Source organism: Monodon monoceros, unplaced genomic scaffold (genome assembly GCF_005190385.1).
Source record: "Monodon monoceros isolate NGI ecotype Baffin Bay Population unplaced genomic scaffold, NGI_Narwhal_1 Super_Scaffold_11, whole genome shotgun sequence".
In the NCBI taxonomy this organism is placed as follows: Eukaryota; Metazoa; Chordata; class Mammalia; order Artiodactyla; family Monodontidae; genus Monodon; species Monodon monoceros.
The window spans coordinates 48879879-48900289 of NW_021703767.1; the positions used below are offsets into that span (position 1 = coordinate 48879879).

The 20411-nt window shown below is 39.8% G+C and overlaps 2 protein-coding genes across 20 annotated transcripts in view; one reads left to right on the plus strand and one right to left on the minus strand.

Annotated features, from left to right (window-relative positions):
• SENP7 (SUMO specific peptidase 7) overlaps positions 1 to 20400 on the minus strand; it is a 170844-nt gene extending 150444 nt beyond the window's left edge. For 9 of the 19 annotated variants that reach the window (XM_029213805.1, XM_029213804.1, XM_029213818.1 and 6 more), the window contains exons 1-2: positions 20288 to 20400; positions 1064 to 1156 (exon numbers count right to left, since the gene is read on the minus strand). In XM_029213805.1, the coding sequence (XP_029069638.1) occupies positions 1064 to 1103 (40 nt within the window). In that variant the 5' untranslated portion in view covers positions 1104 to 1156; positions 20288 to 20400. Of the gene's footprint in view, positions 1 to 1063; positions 1157 to 2183; positions 2284 to 17912; positions 18171 to 19593; positions 19689 to 20287 lie in introns of those variants that run through there. The other 10 variants (XM_029213807.1, XM_029213797.1, XM_029213808.1 and 7 more) reach the window with 8 other exon arrangements.
• LOC114890417 (putative protein FAM172B) lies at positions 78 to 12857 on the plus strand. The gene is made up of 2 exons (XM_029213823.1): positions 78 to 1021; positions 11368 to 12857. The coding sequence occupies exons 1-2, from the start codon at positions 734 to 736 to the stop codon at positions 12460 to 12462; spliced, it is 1383 nt and encodes a 460-aa protein (XP_029069656.1). The 5' UTR covers positions 78 to 733; the 3' UTR covers positions 12463 to 12857.
• Positions 20401 to 20411: the final 11 nt, after the last annotated feature.

The following is a 20411-nucleotide window of genomic DNA, read 5'->3' on the forward strand; positions in this document are numbered from 1 at the left end:
CAAGGGCACTCCTAAATAAATGTAGAATTGTCTAAATAGACTGCATAGACTGTCTATGCAACAACAGATGGCACAATAATAAATAAGAAAATTTAATGAAATAATTGATTCACTGAATGTTAGTGTACTAGAGTGTAAGCTTATTAAAGAGCCCTTGTCCCCTCCTCCTCTGGTAAGTCCACAGGACTTAACACAGAAACTGCGGTACCCTTAATGGATGAGATCTTTGACAAAAACTTGCTGACTGGGAGGGGCTCGAACTCGCATCTTAACACCTTCACTTTTGTGTTTCTAAGATGTAGTACCCAAAACTGAAGACAGTCATTTAAGCCGCAAAACAATTTCAAAAACAAAAACACGGTGAGAATAAAAACAGAACGAAACATGGCTTCAAATCCTTTGTTCGACTTTTGAATCGCTTTTGGAAGAAGGGGGTGTCTAGAAAATAAAAACGTTATTAAGCGGGCCGGCTCAGAAGACCAAGCAAGACACGTTGCTTGCAGCACTTAGACGAGGAATGAAGTGTCAATTAACATGCCCAACCTTTCCTTCTTTGCTGCTTTTACCTGCCAGGAGGTACAGGGGTGAGAAAGAGCCAAAGTCGAGAATCAAAGGAAGAGAGGAAAGTAGGACCAAGGCGCTGAGAAGCTGGAAATGAAACTGGAACACTGGTGGAATTACGAGGAAGGCGTGGCAGGAGAGCGGCAAGCCAACCGGGAAGAGCCGCAGGCCGATGAGACCCAAGGAGGGTGCTCGCGGGAGAAGGACAAAAATGAAAAGGGGTGACGGGGTGAAGAGCGGCCGAGGCTTTGATGACAGCTCGGAGTGGGTCTTCGACTCGCAGGGGCCCGCGAGACCCGGGAACCCTCCATTGTGCGCGCCCCTCCACCCCACTCTATTCCACTCCCCACTCCCCTCACCTCCTCCCCTCCCCCTCGCGCCCGAGCCCGAGCCGGAGCCCGAGCCCTCGCAGCTCCGGGCCGCAGCACCCGTCGTCGCCTGTTCCCCCGCTTTGCCCGAGGTAGGAAACAATATGCTCAGCCCTCCTCCGACCCTTTCTCACCGGATGAAGATCGCCGTCGCCCGGCCTTCCCCTTGTCCATCTCCTCCTCCTCCTGCTGGAATCGCAGTCGCTGTCACCTCAAGACCCCTCAGGCTGGGGAAGGGAGGGGGAGGGGAGGGGAAAAAAAAAAAAAAAGCCAGGAAAATGTGAACTGCGCTTGCGCAAGAGCCGTCGCCGGCCCTCAGACCGGAAATTAGCCACCCCTCCCACCTCCACCCGGAAATCACTTCCTGGGAGTAGTTTTCTCTGCGGGTTACCGTCGCAAGTGCTTATTAAGTGACGCTGTTTTCATTGTCTCTGCCCCTGTTAAGACAGTGAGACTGGGTGCTAGGTTTTAGGCCGAGATCGTCAAGGCTTTGTTGACTTTGAAGATTAAGTTGACTAAAAACTAAACCGGGGAAACTTTAGGAATTCCTCCACTTCACTGAATCCCGCGAGGGGACCCCGGAAATATGAGAACAAAACATTAGTCCTTTTGTGCTACTACTTTCCTCATGGACTCTCCCATATATTTGTCCTCAAGGCGCTTCCTCAGACTAAAGAAAAAAAGATTTTAAGACGACAAAAATCAATAGCCTAGCTGCTGGTTTAGCAGTTGGAGTGGAAATCAATAAGGTCAGCTGTGGAGAAAATGTCAGAGTAATAGAAAGGACCTCTTCAAACTCACCATTTTTAAAGGCCAGGAAAAAAGATAAGCTGCACCTCAATTTTTTAAAACATAAAATGCTGAGATGCTAGAAAGTGGGTGGGTGTAAACGAATTTGTGCCGCTAATTTTTATTACAGTACTTAAAGGAATAACCCTGACCTCGAACTCAACGACTAGTACTTGCAGACTGATTTTTTTTGTCCTTTCATAGGACCCATCAGTTTAGAAAACTGTCCTACTTTATTAGCCATAATGTACATATTTGAATAACTTTTTTTTTACTGTGTAAGCTTTAATCACAATAAGTTTCACAAAATTCAGCAGAGCTCTCCAGAGGCAAAATGATACTGGAATGTTCCAACAGTTTAACATCCGCTCCCCCTCCCCCATTTTACCAAGGCCAGTAAAGGGACTCGTCCAGCTCATTACCAGAGCCCAGGTTTGTGCTTCTTGAGCCTTGCTTCTTACTTACAGTGTGGCCTGTGCGGAGCTAAAAGTAAGCCTCCAGGTGATGATCCTATTGGGCCGGGGGGAGTGTCTTACATGGCAGGAATGGCTGAAAAGCAGAAATACTTCAGGGCTTGATGAGAATGAAATTCACTACAAGGATTTCATTTAGAGGCCCTAGTTTATGTTTAACAAATAAAAACACTGCCTACTGAAAAATATCTGAATTTTAAGTTTCCTCATAAATCAACTCTTTTAATTGAATGATTTAACTCAATCATACTGGCTCAATTCATCAGCCAATATAGGAAACTAACTGCAAAAGATGGAAATAGAGCTAAGAGGTGGAAACATAAAAAAGGAAATTGTAAGTAGGCCTAATCCATTTCAGTCCAAACTTACAGCTTCCTTAAAAGAAGTTTTAAAGTTTAGCAGTAAGAAGTGAACCTGTGAGAAATGAAATTATAAGAAATAATATCATTCAGCTTGCAAATATGTCATTTAAACTTGTCATTGAACCAAATACAGCATTTCTGCTAATAAAGACTTAGTGGGTCAGTTTGTTTCTTTGAATTGGAGCTGGTTTTGAATAACATATGTGAAGATAAATAGCCTTTAAGCTCAAGAATTTTAAATTTGCTTTTTATTTTCAAATTTGCTTTTTAAACCAGTATTTTTATTGTTTTAACAGTCTCTACTACATAGTTGACTGTATTGCAAACAACTATAGGACTAAAAAGTTCAGTTTTTTACTTTTGAGGGAGTCATTTAACAACCTTACTTTTCCTTTTATGAAAGACTAATTACACAGTCTTTTATAGTGTTTTATGATGTTCAGGAGAAAGCTTCCTTATTTTAAAATAAGGAAGAAAGACCAAAAAAGGTGAATGATTCTCTTCTCTTAGTATGTTTGTAAATAAGGTCATTTCTTTTATGTATGCTTAGCTCACACTGTATAGAGCCTTTTAAATTAAGATTATTTGAGATTAGAAATTCATCAGCCCAGTATTTTATAGGAGGAGAGGATGGACTGGTTTGATCTTAATGAGTATGGTTCTTTATTGAGTGTTAAAAGTGCATATAAAGTGTTTAAGTTAGGTATTCATTATATTTTTGTTTTGACTAACTATACTATTAAAAGCGGTGGGTGTGTTTTTTTAATAGTTTCAAGACATAGTGGCAGTGTGAAATTGATCAACCCTTTATTTTACCCCTTAATTAACAATTTCTTTGAGGAGAGCTTAACGAAATCTAAAAAAAAAAGACCCTTCTCTTCACAGGTGAATTAACTTTAAGTATAATCTGAGTATAAACAGGTTTGGTTGGGCACTGGGTACATCCTGACTTCCTAAACTGTTTTAGAAATTAAAATCTGGAATTCCTTACCATGGGCTCCTGGAAAGCCTAGATTTTGCAAAGATATTTGGAGCACTGTGTCATGTTGCTATTAGCCTCATTTTTGTTACTAGTTGAATCTTATCCTTAAAATATTGAGAATTCTTATGTGAAGGATTTTTCTTCTAGATATAAAGGAATTAACACATGACTCATGAAAAATGACTATAGGTTTTTTTGTTTCAAGGATATCTTCCTTTTTAAGACAATGAGCAATTTTAACTGCCCTACAGTGTAATAGCCTATTCCTAGAAGTTATGAAAACCTGCAGTAACTTGAGGTATTTAAGCAAGAGATGGGTAATCTCTTGTCCAGGAGGCTATAGGACAAACCTTTAATAACCTAAGTTTTTTAAACTGTCATTTGGCTCTGGGGCTCAGCCCCAGGTATCCTGTACATACACCACTATCTTCTTTTTCGGTTTTTATGTTAGATTAATATATTTTTTACAGAAAAAAATATATTTGTATTAATTAACTTCATGGCATACCTCTCTAATACGTATTTTCTGATTTTTTTGGCTGCATAGTCTTTGATTTGCTCTTCATTTTTTTTTAATTGTGGTATAGTTGATTTACAATGTTGTGTTAGTTTCAGGTGTACAGCAGAGTGATTCAGTTATACATACATATACTTTTTTTTTTTTAACTCATGCATTCAAACTTATTTTGCTCTTAATGAGTAAGGTACGGGGGCAACAGTGTTGAGCTAAGGACTGAAATTAGTGGGGTTGACTCTCTGGACCTCACAGGAGTGAGGGAGCTCCTGGAAGGCAGGTACTATGTGTGTCCCCAGCATCTGGGACAGGGTCTAGTGTCCCAGACCCAGCTGAAGATTCAAAACACAGTATACACCTATTTTTTTTTCAGATTCTTTTCCCTTATAGTTTATTACAACATATTGAGTATAATTCCCTGGGCTATACAGTAGGTCCTTGTTGGTTATGTTTTATATATAGTAGTATATATGTTAATCCCAAACTCCTAATTTATCCCTCCCCACCAACACTAACTTTAGAGTGTTCTGTCTTAAAATGTGATATTTATTTAGCATTTCTATGCCTTAATACATTTGGTTGATTTTAACAGAAAAATTTCACTTTATGTTACTATTTAGTAAAACTGAAGCTTTAGGTAGTCCTGTCTTCTTTATCTTTTGGTACCCCCTTACCTCTAAATAATCCCAATCAAGAAGCATAGGATCTAGGATTGGGCAAAGTCAGTAAATCCAAAATCTAGCTGTCAGAATTTGTTTACCAGGAAGGCATATCAAGTTTAAAAAAAAAAAAAAGAACAAAACTCAACTACTAAACTATAGGTCTTAGGGCTGTGTACATAGGAGATAAAACCATAAAGAAATAGAAAGCATTGATTTCTATAAAAGTCTGGAGTGCTTACTCTTGGAGGGGAGGAAGAGGGCACTTGAAGGCACTTTAGGGGGGGCTCGCAAAGCTAACCTGGGGTAGTTACAAGGGTATCTTTATAATAGTTCACTAAATTAGTTTTTTAAGAAACTTTCCTAGGAGATTCTGTTACATACTCAAATTTGGGCAACCCAAGATTTCTAACATCTGATTTTTTTCTTTCCATCACTAATATCCTATTTTCTGTCTTTGCCTCAGGTGGCTTAAATTAATCTTCTTTAGTCTTTCCCGGGGAGAGGTAGGCAGGGGGAAGAGATTTACTTTGCTCTTCTTTGAATCTTTTACATATAAAATTTCATAAGCTCTATTATTTTCTATAATTTACTAAATGGAATTGTATACAGGCATAATTATTTTTCTGAAAAAAGCCCTCATAATTGCATTTATGTGTTGGGAAAATAAAAATAGTGCTGCTTTTTACCAAAACAGTAATTCTTAAATGATGTTTTCCAGGGGTTTTTTTGTTTTGGTTTAGTTTGGTTTTCTAAATATATAAGTAAATAAAAACATGTTCATTGAAAAAAAGTATCTTTAGATATTTTTTCATTTTCTTAGTGAAGTATCACTCATTTGTGCTTCTTAATGTCATAGGATATACAACAGGACCTCTTTCTTAAATACACCAAAGGACTGTAATTACTGTAATAGGGTATATTACTGTGTAACCTGGGGTTAGACCCTAACTTCCCAGGTTGTAAAATTATATTTTCATAAAAGTTTACTGATCACTTGTAAAGAATGTAAAATATTGTTAAATATAACCACTTTATGATCCTAGAGAAGTTGTTTGTTAAAACCAAAGTAAGCTAATTAAAATTACTTGCATCTGTGATTCTGTTGCCCCACCCACCCTCTTCTTGTCAAATTCATAGAGACAGAAAGTAGAAAGATTTGCCAGGGGCTGCTGCTAAGGGGAAATGAAAAATTACAGCTTACTGGGTACAGAGTTACAGTTTTTCAAGATGAAAAATGTTCGATGGATGGATGGTATTAATGGTTGCACGCAATGTGGGTGTACTCAGTGCCACTGAACTGCCCATGTAAAAATGGTTAAAACTGTAAATTTTTAATGTATTTTACCACAGTTAGTTAAATAATTTAAAATAATTATGTTTTGCTCTAGGCATGGCTATAACCAGCAGTGTCACCACCTAATCCAGGTTACTAAAAGGACCTAACTTGAAATTCTCATTAATGATTATATACTCTTTTCCCTTCTTAAAATGACTAGAGTATTCGATATAGAAAACTAAGTGACTAACAAATCCCCTCACCAAATTTTTGGTGAATGAATGAAAAAATACTGTGTATTTTTTTTTTTTTTTTTTTTTTTTTGGTACGCAGGCCTCTCACTGTTGTGGCCTCTCCCGTTGCGGAGCACAGGCTCCGGACGCGCAGGCTCAGTGGCCATGGCTCACGGGGCCTAGCCGCTCCGCGGCATGTGGGATCTTCCCGGACCGGGTCACAAACCCGTGTCCCCTGCATCGGCAGGCGGACTCTCAACCACTGCGCCACCAGGGAAGCCCAATACTGTGTATTTTTAAAATCACTGGTAAAAAATGAATCTTCTCTCAGGTTTGTAGAGCTGCCTGAGTTATTTTGGGCATGTCACTTTACCTTTGAAAGCCTCACTTCTCTATAAAATAAACATATTAGCTAAGAATATCAATAAAATCCCTTGCAGCTCTGACAATCTTATTCTATTTATTTATTTATTTATGGCTGAGTTGGGTCTTTGTTGCTGCACGCGGGCTTTCTCTAGTTGCAGTGAGCGGGGGCTACTCTTCGTTGTAGGTGCATGGGCTTCTCATTGCTGTAGCTTCTCTTGTTGCAGAGCACGGGCTCTAGGCGCCGAAGCTTCAGGAATTGTGGTTTGCAGGCCCTTGAGCACAGGCTGAGTAGTTGTGGTGCACGGGCTTAGTTGCTCCGCGGCACGTGGGATCTTCCCAGACCAGGGCTCGAACCTGTGTCCCCTGCATTGGCAGGTGGATTCTTAACCACTGCGCCACCAGGGAACTCCGACAATCTTATTCTTAAAGCTAAGTTATCTTATTCCAAACCACTCTTTAGAAAACTAAGTATATAAAACAGTTTCTCTCCTTTATTTTAATGGACCATCTTGATTTTCAAAAGAGAAAATAAATATATATAGATGTATAGGATAGTCTCTAAGAATAATTCATAAATCAACATTTATTAACTTTAGAATTACAGAAGGAGCCTCTATAATTTTTCAAAAGCTTTGTGTGCATCTTTCTCCTGTGTATACAGCTAGAGGATTTTTTTCTTTACTTTCTTATGCCCTTAGCAAAAATCGTAAAATTCTAACAACAATGTTTAAGTGCCTACTATTCACCAGGCACTATTCCAAGAACTACTCAACAAAACAAAACAAAGTCCTTGTCTCTGCTGTCATGGAACTTTTTTTTTTTTTTTTAGCCGTGCCGCACAACTTGTGGGATCTTAGTTCCCAGACCAGGGATTGAACCCATGCCCCCTGAAGTGGAAGCACAGAGTCTTAACCACTGGTTTACCAGGGAAGTCCCAAACTTATATTCTAATGGGAGGGAACAGACAGTAAGCAAGTATATGTCAGTTGGTAATAAGTGCAAAAACAAAAAGAAAACTGAGTGAACTGATGAGGATGATTATAATTTTTGTGACTTTCTGTTTGAATACAAAAAAAAAATCCCCCCCCCCAAAAAAAAGAAAAGGAAGAAGGAGGAAGGGAGGGAAAAATGAAGCATCATAGACAGACAGGGAGTAAGGAAGTATTAGAGGGGATTGCCCTTTCAGATAGAATGCTCAGAGAAAGTTTCTCTGATCAGATAACAGATGGGCAGAAACTTGAAGGAAATGAAGCCCTATAGATATCTAGGGGAAGAGTATCCCAATCTGTGGGCATAGCAAGGGGGATGCCCCTAAATAGGAGTTTGCTTTACAAGTTGGCGGCAAAGAGGCCAGGTGGGGCTAGAGTGAAGTAAGCAAGAGAGTGGTGGGAAATGACACCTGAGAAAGAGCTAAGAGCCAGATGATGTAACTAGATGAGTAAGCAAGTGAGAGAAATGGAGGGAAATGACCTTGGAGAGCTATGGGTCATGGGGGACCTTGTAGGCCATGGTAAGAACTTAGGCTTTTATTCTGAGTAAGAGGGGAGACAATGGAGCATTTTGAACAGGGGTGTGATATCCAATTTAGATGTTTTGAAAAGATCGTTCTAGCTGCTATGTGTTAAACAGACTACCAGGAGATAAGAGTGCAAAGAGATTAGATAGGAGGCTTAATAACGAAGGTTAGTGTTGATAGTGACTTGTACTAGGGCTAGGGCAGTAGAGGTGGAGAGGTAACAAGTGGTTAGATTAGAGATATATTTCAAATAAGGGAGCCTACAGATTTGCTGATTGATCAGATGTGGAGTGTGAAAGAAAGGAAGGTTGCAGCACAAGCAACTGAAAGAATGGAATTATTTATAAGATGAGAAAGACTAGAGGGAGAGTAGACTGAAGGGAGTGCTTTGGACGTGTTAAGTTTGAAATGGCTATTTGACATCCAAGTAAATATATCAGGTAGACAGCTAGATATGAGAGTTACAAGTTTGAGTATATTAACCAAGCAAAATAAGCTACAATAAATTCTAAAGAATGGTCTACCTTTTCATTCTACAGGATACTCTGCACCTTGCTCCTGTTCACCCCACCTATACCTGTCCTTTATATATCTGTGTGCCATTTGGGTTTTCCAGTTTGCAAACTCCCATTCTTTTCCCCCGAGAATTGTTTCTCAAACAACTAGGTACACAAGCACTTAAAGGTGAAAAAGAGTAACTGAATGCCATATACTATGTGCTATTAGAAAATACTCATTTTATTCTACTCTCTGATTGAAAGAAAAGTTAGCTAACAAGGTTCTTTAGTTCGTTGGTTTAGTTTAGTTTAGTTGGTTTAGGTTTAGTTCATTGAGGTTTAAATATTCAGTACCTTTCTCTTTATTTCAGTAGAGAAAAAGGCAGTTTCCAGCACAGCACCTGAATAAACAAAGTATTTTTAGATCTAAGAGATTACTGCTTTTCTGGGCAAACCTCCTCATCCATGCCAAAGTATAAAATAGACCCTCCTTTTTGGAGAGCAATTTGACAATATCTGGTAAAATGGAAGATGCTGATATGACCTAGAAGTTCCACTTCTAGGTATATTGCCTTAAGAAACTCTTGATATGTGCACAAAAATATAGCTATGTTTGTTATAGCTTTGTTTATAATAGTGGAAAATTGGAGCAACCTAAATATTCTTCAACAGGAAAATGGTTAAACAAACCATGGCATATTCAAGCAATGGAACACTATAAACTGATAAAATGAATGACCTAGGACTATGTTTATTAATGTGGATAAAAATCACAGTGTTGAGTGAATAAGGAAGGCTGGACAAGAGATATATGTTTTTTTATTTCACACTTCTCAAAAAGGAAGATCATCCTATCTTTACAGAAACTTCCACGTGTGAGACAGTACATAAAATGGTTTTTACCTATATTAGTTAATTTAATTCTCAGAGCAGCTTTGTGAAATAAATGATGTTATCCTATTTTGCATTTATGCATTCAAAAAATATTTATATAATATTTGTCAGACACTGTTCCAAGTACTGCAGATACAGCAGTTAATTAAACAAAGTTCCTGTTCTCATAGAGCTTTTATTCTAGTGAGGGGAGACAGATAATTTTCAAATATACAAACAATTATATATCAGGTGGTAATGTAGGCTATGAAGAAAAATAAGCAGAGTAGCAGGATAGAGGGTAATAAGGATTGCTATTTTAGATAACATAAACTAAGACTCACAAGTAGAAGAAACCAAAACTCATAGAGGTAAAGAAACCTGCTGAAAGTCACTCAACATAAAATTTGGAGCTAGGATTTAAACCTAAATCAATCTAATTCCAGAGGCTCCTATCTGTCATTTACACGCTAGGAAAATATATTAATTACATAATAGCACCTGAGATCAGCAATACTGTAAGGAAAAAAGTTTTTAAAGAATAGAGAGCAGTGTAGATAGGTTGCACGCTTTGAACAACCAAACACCTTCATGAAGTATTAATTGGGAATCAGGGAATAAGATTCAGAAAGTGAGAAAAGAGTTAAGAAATCAAAGCAAGCAAGCACCATGTTGATTTTGCCTTAAGCCTTGATAGCAGCTTGAGTGGCACTGAAAATCATTTTATGGAGTGCTATTTATTGGAAGTAGGTTGTGGTTGCCAGTGTGAGTGTTAAGAAATTAAGGAGTGAGAGTATTCATGAATTTGTTAAGAACATGAATTGGAGTCAGATAGCCTCGGTACCCAACATTTATTTAACAGTTGTTTGGCACAAGCCACTTAACTTTTTTTGTTGTTTTTTGTTTGTTTGTTTGTTTGTTTGCCTCAGAATAGAGTCTATTTGAGATTGTTTTTTTCCAGGACTTAACCTTTCAAAGTCTTTTCTTTTCCCTTTGGGCTATGTTGACAATAACTAAGTTCACTTCTCAGTCACTTTTTTTATTTTCAAATATCAGAATAACCGTATCTTCTATTAGTAGATAAACTGATCATCATCTACACTGCATGGTTCACATTTCACTTCTACTGCCATCCCCTGCCATTTATTTAATAGCAAAAATGTTTGAATGCTTACTGTGGAGATAAAGACCAACCAAATGAGAAAAGCAAAACCTATTCATTCTGAGCTCACTATAGCAAGGGAGTTAGCCACCATCACTTGCATTTTGGCAGTGACTCAAAGGCAGGCAGAGGAGTGGGAAAGCTTTGTAGTGGAAAAAAAAGGGAAGGCTGCTGGTATGTCCTGACTGGACACTGTTGGCATGAGGAAGCTGAATGCAAGATAACTAGAAGGGAGGCATCCTATGTGACTGTTTAGGGGTGCATATTTGGCTTTCTCTGGTGGGTCCTAAGTTGGAAGCAGGGATAAAAATTAGGGAAGCTCTAAGTTATTAATCAAGTCCTGGCCATTTTGGACCCACTGTAACAGAAGTTATTGTTTGGCTTCTCAGCTTGTCACTAGAGGTAGCAGTCTGACTTCCTGAGATTCTGACTTACAAGACTGGCTTCCTGGGCTGTTTATTGGATCAACAGATAAGGGATTGGCTTCCTGGGCAAGTTCCTGCAGGTTGTGGGTCAGAGTCCTGTTTTTATATACGGTCTGGCCATTGTCCCTTAGTGTATTCAGTTTCTCACTAGTTTGCATCGTTCATAATTGAGTTAAAATCTTTACCATAATGTTAATGTCTTCTTAAAGTGCTTAATTCAGTATGATTTCCCGCAGGAAGACTTTAGCAAGATGAAATTTTTATTTTATTTTTTCTGGTACTGACATAATATTGCTTTTCACTTTCAGTGGTTACCAGTGACTCAGGAACTGAGCTTCCGAAAATTTATAGAACAATCTGATTTACTAGAGGAACTTAAATATGACTTCAATGAAAAAGCTGAATTGAGACACACTGAGACACATAAGCCTTTTGTCTTTAACTATTATAAAAATGTCCTGGAGAGGAATAGCAAGCGCTACCAGGCCCTTGGCCATTTGCTTGAACAATACATTTATGAACTTTTGGAAAAAGTGTGCAAATTACAAAAAGTATATATCCCACCAGAGGCTGATAAGGAACCAAGAAGCTTCTTCTTCATGAGTGAGAGAGCATTAACAAGTCATCATTCTGCTCTTCTCGTCCTTCTTCAGGACCGTGGGGTCTTTAGAGCTGGTCAGTGGAGTCAGCAGGCAGTAATACATCATGGTCTCCAACATGGAAGTCAGATACCATGTATTCAAATGGCATTGCAGGCACATTATGATGTAATTGTGCTAAACCCCAACGACAATTTTGTGGACCTACAGACAGAAAAAGAGTGGAAAGGCCTTTTAACACAAAATGTTGAGTCCCCTTCCAGAAAAATGGTTCAGACTGAGAGCTTTTTATCTCTCCAGCAGTCTCTCCAATGTATTCCAAAAAGATGCAGCAACACTCCTGAAGAACACATGGCTTATATTTGGGATTACTTCATTTCAAAGGCTGAAGGCAAGGATGTTGCCTTCCTTGTACATGGTTATGGAGGCTTGGTTTTTATGGACTTGCTTGTTCGTAGAAAGTGGGAAGTAATGAGCAAAGTATATGCTGTTGCACTTATTGACTCTGAACATCACGTAGGACACCAGCTGGGGAGTGACATCCAGTTATTAGCATGGATAAAGCACCACTGCCGTGAATGGGTGACAAGTCCAAAGCCTTTGGATAAACCTGCAGCTACTGTTTTGAAAAAGGAGTTTCCCACGGTTTCTGCTGGTACAGAAGAACACAACTTAGCCCCTTCCTCTAGCCTTCAGTCAATTTTTAAATACTTTAGAAAATCTTTGAAAGCCAAAGCAGCTATTAATGTCTCTCGAGTGCCCATAGTAACTAGAAGCTCCACAAAAAGAAAGCAAAGTGCTTAAGTTACTTTTTTGCCATCTAAGATTGTTTTGTCCCACTGAAACTTTGCTAATGTAGATGCTAGAAGAAAAAGAATACTTCCAACTCATAGGCAGTATGTTCTGGCTTGAAATTTGATTTGTTAACTCTTTTAAAAAGTGAGTATGTTCTCTTCAGTAGCCTACTGATAGACCAAGAAGTCAGTCAGTACTATCATTAATATTTTACAGTATTAGTCAAATTAAGAGTAGTCTAGTTAGAGGATCTTCTTTTGAAAAGATTTCTCAGTTTCATAGAATGACACCAAAACTGTAGTTGATAGAAATTAAAGACTAAGTCAGTGTTTGACTTCTGCATTATTAATGCTGTATTAAAAATATAAGTGAACATAAAAATTAAACATCATAAGCAACTCCATTCTTTGTATGTTTGTGAGTTTTTTTGTTTATGTTTGTTGATCTCGTGTGTGTGTTTACTCATACCTTCAGCTAATATTTGAGTGTCTACTATGTACTAGTCAATACTAGTGTTGGGCACACTGGCAAACAAGGCCAACGTTGCCTTTAACCTTATTTGGAGTTCACAATGAACAACAAATTGCAAGTGTGAAGAGTGTTAAGAAATAAAGGGTGTCATAGAACATCTAGCATGAGAGCTAACAGCCTTGGGGTTCAGGGAATACTCCCTGAGAAAATGATGCCTAGTTTGAAGAACAATAGTAGTTATCTGGAAAAACTAAGTCATAGGCAAATGAATCACATGTGCAAAGTCCTAAGGCAGGAGGAAGAAGTCCAGTTCAGCTGGAACTAAAAGATTATGGGGAGTAGTGTTAAAGAAAAAGTTATTCATGACATGCATTAAAGACAGTAAGGAAGATTTATTCAAAAGGGATTGCTGCAATGGGGGTTTTGTAGTAGGGGAGAGAGATTGGGCTCAACTCCAAACACAAGGACAAGGGTGGGGCGGGGCGGTTACAGCCGAGTAGCAGGGTGAGGGTCAGTGAATGGAAAACTACTAAGTAAAACATTAGGGATAATAGATATTCTTGCTAGACTGACTCAACAGGATTCTTACTGAAGGCGGGCCAGGGGTGGTAAGATACTGACAGTGGAGGATGAGGAATTTTATCAGATATAATAGAGGACGTTCAGATACCAAAGGTGAGATTTTCACTAACTGACTCAGCATAATTCCTACTAAAACTGGACTAAGCAGACCAAGGGCAGAGCCCAATGTCAGAGCCTAGTCAAGAGGAGGGCTCAGAGGAGCCAGACTCTGATGTGGTAAAGGAGAGAGGTTTTGTCAGTAGCTGCAAAGTTAAGTTAGAGAAATAAACAGGCAGCTTATTCAAGGCTGCAATGTCCATGTTAAGAATTTTTACTTTAGGACGTCCCTGGTGGCACAGTGGTTAAGAATCCGCCTGCCAATGCAGGGCACACGGCTTCAAGCCCTGGTCTGGGAAGATCCCACATGCCGTGGAGCAACTAAGCCCGTGTGTCACAACTACTGAGCCTGCACTCTAGAGCCCACGAGCCACAACTCCTGAGCCCGCATGCCACAACTACTGAAGCCCGTGTGCCTAGAGCCCATGCTCCACAACAGAAGCCACAGCAATAAGAAGCCCACGCACCGCAACGAAGAGTGGCCCCTGCTCACCGCAACTACAGAAAGCCCGTGCAGCAACGAAGACCCAACACAGCCAAAAATAAATAAATTTTAAAAAGAATTTTTTTTTACTTTATTCTAATGACAATGGAAGCCATTGGATGGTTTTAGACAGGAGAATATTATCAGATTTACATTTTATAAAGAATATCCCGATTGCAGTTTAGAGAATAGATTAGAAGGAGAACAAGCTTGGAAGCCAGGAGACCAAAATAATTTTGGCAGTAGTTTGAGAAATGCTTAATACTTTTTTTCAATTGAAGTGTAGTTGATTTACAGCATTGTGTTAGTATTAGGTATACAGTAAAATGATTCAGTTTTTTTGAGGATTATATTCCATTATAGGTTATTACAAGATATTGAATATAATTCCCTGTGCTATACAATAAATCCTTGTTGCATCTCTATTTATGTATAATATTGAGTTGGCCAAGAAGTTTGTTTGGGCTTTTCTATAACATCTTATAGATGTTACATTTGAAAAACTGACTCTGCCATATCTAATAGGACATACAAATTTTTCTGTACATAGCTCTTTCTAGTGTCTTCCTAGTGTTCTTATTCCTAGTTTTGGGGGTTCTGTTTTTTGTTTTTTGTCTGCTCCGGGCAGCATGCGAGATCTTAGTTCCCCAGCCAGGGATCAACCCATGCCCCCTGCAGTGGAAGTGTGGATTCTCAACCACTGGACCGCCAGGGAAGTCCCTTCTAGTGTTTTTTTAACCTAGTATACACTATAATTCCTGTTATGGACTGAATGTTTGTGTCCCCGCCAAAATTCATGGTGAAATCTTAATCCCCAACGTGATGGTATTAGGAGGTGAGGTGTTTGGGAGGTGATTAGGTCATGAGGGTAGAGCCCTCACGAATGAGATTAGTACTTTTATGAAAGAAACCCCAGAAAGCTCCCTTCTACAATGTGAGACACAGTGAGAACACAGCCATCTATGAAGCAGGAAGCAGGCCTTCACCAGACACTGAATCTTCTGGTGCCTCAATCATGGACTTCCCAGTGTCTAGAACTGTGAGAAATAAATATTTGTTGTCTAAGCCTCCCAGTCTATGATACTCTGTTATAGCAGCCCGAACAGACTATGACAATTCCTTAACAGTATAGACATAATATCTCAAATTTCTCTTTCTGCACCATGTCTTGAGTGGCATAATAAAAAAAAAACAAAAAGCACTGAATTGTAAATCAGGATATGCAGATTTTAAATGACTCCCAGGGGGAATCCCCTGGCAGTCTAGTGGTTAGGACTTGGTGCTTTCACTGCCTCAGGACTGGGATCAATCCCTGGTGGAGGAACTAAGATCCCAAAAGCCATGAGGTACAGCCAAAAATAAAAAAATAAATAAATGACTCCTAGCATTGGATAAACCAGTTACTCTCTCCCAGCCTGCATTTCCCATTGTGTAAATAAGTTGAGCTTTAGATGTCTCTACCAACATAGATAGTCTATCTAGGATGTATTTAATGCACTTACTGTAAAAGCACCAAAAAAGTAAAAATAAAGTGTTGCCATAAAAACTATTTTGTCTTATATTTAACTAACTGAACGTTGATGTTTCTCATAACCCCCAATTTACTATTTAATGTGGTAGTCAGGTGTATTAGTTATCTATTGCTACATATTAGATTACCCCCAAAACTTGGTGACTTAAAACAACAAACATTTATTATCTCACAGCTTCTGTTGGTCAGGAATTCAGGAGCAGCTTAATTGGGTGATTCTGGTTCAGGATCCCTCAGAAGAGCACACTCAAGACTGTCTGAAGGGCTTTCCTGGTGGCACAGTGGTTAAGAATCCATCTGCCAATGCAGGGGACACGGGTTTGAGCCCTGGTCCAGGAAGATCCCACGTGCCACAGAGCAAGTAAGCCCATGTGCCACAACTACTGAGCCCGCGTGCCACAACTACTGAAGCCCACAGCAATGAGAAGCCCACGCACCGCAACGAAGAGTGGTGCCGGCTCGCCGCAACTAGAGAAAGCCCACGCGCAGCTACGAAGACCCAACGTGGCCATAAATAAATAAATAAATAAATTTATTTTTAAAAAAAAAAAGACTGTCTGAAGCTGCAGTGATCTAAAGCTGGGCTGGCTGTTGGCAGGAGGCCTCAGTAACTCGCTATATGGACTGCTTCCATAGGCTGCTTCTACTAAAAACTTAACCTGACACTTGTTCAAATGGTAAGGAAGACTTTACTCAAGACTATTGCAGTTAGGGACATTGCAATAGGGAACAGAGATCAGGCTCAACTCCAAAACAATAAAGATAGCTAGGAGCAGAGTGGGGATATCAGTGGATGGAAAACTAAGAGACCTCAAGGGTTAGAGAGATTCTTGCTAAAGGCAGGACAAGGGCTTTGATATGAAGAGTGAGGAGTGAGAAACTTGATATCAAGGTTGGGGGATGACTTAGAAGGATTCTCGCTAAAATTGACCTATGCAATCTTACAGAAGGTCAAGGTCAAGGACTAATCCCAGGAGAGGGCTCAGAAGAGCCTAACTAAAGTCTGGTCAAGGAGAGTCTTTGTCACTTGAATGTCTTCACAACATGGCAGCTAGCTTCCCACAGGATGAATCATCCAGGTGAATAAGCAAGCCAGAAACTACACCACCTTTTATGACCTACTCTCTGAAGTTGCATACTGGTCTACTTTTTTCCTATTTGTGGGACATGAGTCACTAAGTTCAAGGGAAGAGGAATTAGACTCCACCTCGTGAGACAGTGTCAAAGAATTTGGAGACATATTTTAGACTACCACATCAGAAATGATGCCAACTGAAATTAATGGTATAGCAGCTCAACTCAATTGTTGCTTATAAGATTATCTTGGTCTGGGAGCATTTTTATCCTGTTTTAAAGTTTTTCTTGTTTTGATAAACAGCTGTGTATTTAGAAACTGGTTTCCTCTTTCTCTGCAAGACATCAGAATTTTTGCCACAAATACTTGTGTTGAAATTAAAGTTTATTTTAATTTTCTCTCCTAGGGTCACCCTAAACTATTCCCTTACTCTGACTTCCGATGTTGCTCTATTTTAGCAGCTTGAAGTCAAAAAAGGATATCTCCAGATTTTTGGCTATAAGCTGCAGACCAGAGATGTGTCCTGATAGAGAAAAGACTGATAAGGGAGGACTGCAGGAAAATCCTAAGACTTTCTGACATCAGTATGTGATAACTTTTCCCCTTCTTGTGGAAAATAGAGGTAATAGGCTATGATCATTGTAAACGAAGTACACCAAGATTTGTGTGTCACTTCCCGATACCAGACTAAACATATTAAAATTTTAACAAAGAAAAAAAGAACATATTGTGAATACACTGTGGGAAGTCTCTGTTAAAGAAGACAGCAAGAAATTCTCTTACTTCCTTTTCAATGCTTCTTCAAAAGCAGCAGTTCTCTAACTTTAAAGTACATCAGGATAAACTGGAGGTCTTAAAGACTGCTAGATATCACTGCCAAAGTTTCTGATTCAGGAGAATTGGTAGGTGGGGCCCCAAAATTTGCCTTTTAACTAGTTCCTAGGTGATACTGATGCTGGTCTGGGGATCACACTTTGTGAACCACTGTTAGGAAGATTAGGGGTGGCCAGGGAGGTAATAACGTTAAGTCTATCTCATGTGAGGTAAAAGTGATGATGGATTATCATCTGGATTATCATCTGGACCGAAGTTCCTCCCCTGAGGAAAGCAACAAAAGGGATTTGTTGACTGAGCTCATGTTTTATGGTCCCAAAGATCCAAGTGCACTGACACATTTGTCTTTCCCTCCTGTAGGAAAGGAAGTGGTGTGTCTCACTTACCTTTCAAGACCAATACTTTCCGTTTCTACCATATAATTTAAGGGCAAATACAAATTAAAAATAAGAGATGGGGCTTCCCTGGTGGCGCAGTGGTTGAGAGTCCGCCTGCCGATGCAGGGGACATGGGTTCGTGCCCCGGTCCGGGAAGATCCCACATGCCGTGGAGCGGCTGGGCCCGTGAGCCATGGCCGCTGGGCCTGAGCATCCAGAGCCTGTGCTCCGCAACGGGAGAGGCCACAACAGTGAGAGGCCCGCATACTGCAAAAAAAAAAAAAAAAAAAAATGTCTGGCCCAGAAAGAAGAGGCCTCCCTAATTTTAGCAAACCATAAGACAGATATGCCTACACCAAAAGGAAAAGAGAAACTTCAAATGCTACTAAATACCGAGTACAAAATTGAGTTTTGAAGCAAAAACAATACCATAATTATACCCTGACTGTGATTCCTAGATGATCTCTCATGACCCATCCCACTGTACTCCTGCCACACACTCTTGTGGTCACGGCCTGAATCTTGGCATTACCACAACATTCACAAAAGCAGATGATACGTGACTCTTCTGCAATGTCCTATCAGCTCAGTTTGCTTACTCAATTACACCTACTAACCTGTTTCTCATCTCCTTTGAAACCTCTGGCCAGTTGTGTATTTACTTTCTATCAGTCTCTCATCCCATGTTCTATCATTACTGTACTGGCCTCTCATTATGCACCTGAGGCTCTGTAGACCACTCGTGCAGCAACTCTGATGCCAATAACTTTAACAACTTTACCCCATTTCCCTTCTATAAACTTAATTGTACTTGGACCTCTTAGCACTTAGCAGTGTTGGCAAAATGGGGGGAGGGATCATATAAGATAGCTGATATCACTATAAATTCATGACCCCCAAACTGAATTAGACCATAAACACTGCCTAACAACATGACTGTCATTCCCTAGTCAGCTCACACTTCGTTCTTTCTTTTTTTAATTGTGATTTTAAGAAACACATAAGTTTACCATATTAACAATTTTTAAGCTCAGTAGTGTTAAGTATATTCGTGCTGTTGTGCAACAGATTTCCAGAATTTTTTCACCTTGCAAAACTGAAACTGTTATACCCACTAAACAACCCCTTGTTTTCACCACCACCCTCCTAGTCCCTGGTAAACACAATTCTACTTTCTGCTTCTATTGTTGACACAAATAATCAACAATCAAACTATAATAAGTAATAGAAAAGAGTTTTATTAGAACCAAACTGAGGACTATAGCCTGGGAGGCAGCCTCTCAGCAGCTCCAAGGATCTGCTCCATTGAAGCATGGTTTTCAGCACAGTTTCAAACCTTATTATTAAAACAAAGAACAGGGCTTCCCTGGTGGCACAGTGGTTGAGAGTCCGCCTGCCGATGCAGGGGACACGGGTTCGTGCCCCGGTCCGGGAAGATCCCACGTGCCGCGAAGCGGTCTAGGCCTGTAAGCCATGGCCGCTGACCCTGCGCGTCCGGAGCCTGTGCTCCGCAACGGGAGAGGCCACAACAGTGAGAGGCCCGCGTACCGCAAATAAATAAATAAATAAATAAAACAAAGAACATACATCAAACATGACAGGGGTACACTCCTTCAAGGTTTCAAAAGAGACAGAATAGTATGTATTCAATGAGACAGCATAATCCTGGTGTCTGGGAAGGGAACCTTACCTTCAAGAAAGTGTTAATGGATGCCACAGGAAGAGAGCTATTTATCCTTATCTTCGAAGAGGACATTCTTTATCTTAATGGTTAAAGTAGATGTGCTGTATAAGTGTTTGACAGGCCGTAAGTCAGGCTGTGTTTCAGTTCACACAAAGTTCAGGCAGAACTACGTATAAGCCAGAATGACTTCCCTATACTGCAATATGTGAAAAACTTCTCCATCACTGAGTGTGTCACATTCACTCTTCATAACAATTTCAAACCTTCTCCCATTCTTCGCTCTCCAGAGATTCTCAGCTGACTACCTCTTTCACAGAAATGGGAACTCTAAAATTACAAGTGCCATATCTACAAACTGGTTTCCATCCCCACTTAAGTTTCTTCCCTTCTTCCTGTTACAAAGGAAGTGGTATTTCCTCCTCCTATCCAAGACCAGTTCCCTCCATCTGTCCTCTGAATCCCATCTCTTTCAATCTTCTGAGGAAGTTCACCCTTCTCAACCTTTCTTTCCTTATTCCCTTGCTAACAATCCTATCAGCTGGTCAAGTCTCTCCCAGGCACAGTAAAAATAACAAAAATTTCCTGGACACCACACCGGAGGCTAAGCCTACCGAATATTGCCTCTGCCAAGATTCATAAAAACGTTTAACCTTTATGACTCAATTTTCTCATATTCCACTCATCCCTTACCCACTCTCACCTGGCTTCAGCCCCCAAACCTCACAACGCGGTCTCAATAGTCTTTGTATTGCTGCTGTCAGTGGATGTTTTTCAGCCTGCGTTGCACGACAGTGCTGCTTTCCAGGCCGGAAGGCTTGCCCCTT

Coding starts and splice junctions, on each gene's coding strand:
- LOC114890417 (XM_029213823.1), top strand. CDS start 734: ATGAGACCCAAGGAGGGTGCTCGCGGGAGAAGGACAAAAATGAAAAGG. Junction 1,022..11,367: donor GTTCCCCCGCTTTGCCCGAG/GTAGGAAACAAT, acceptor TTTCACTTTCAG/TGGTTACCAGTGACTCAGGA.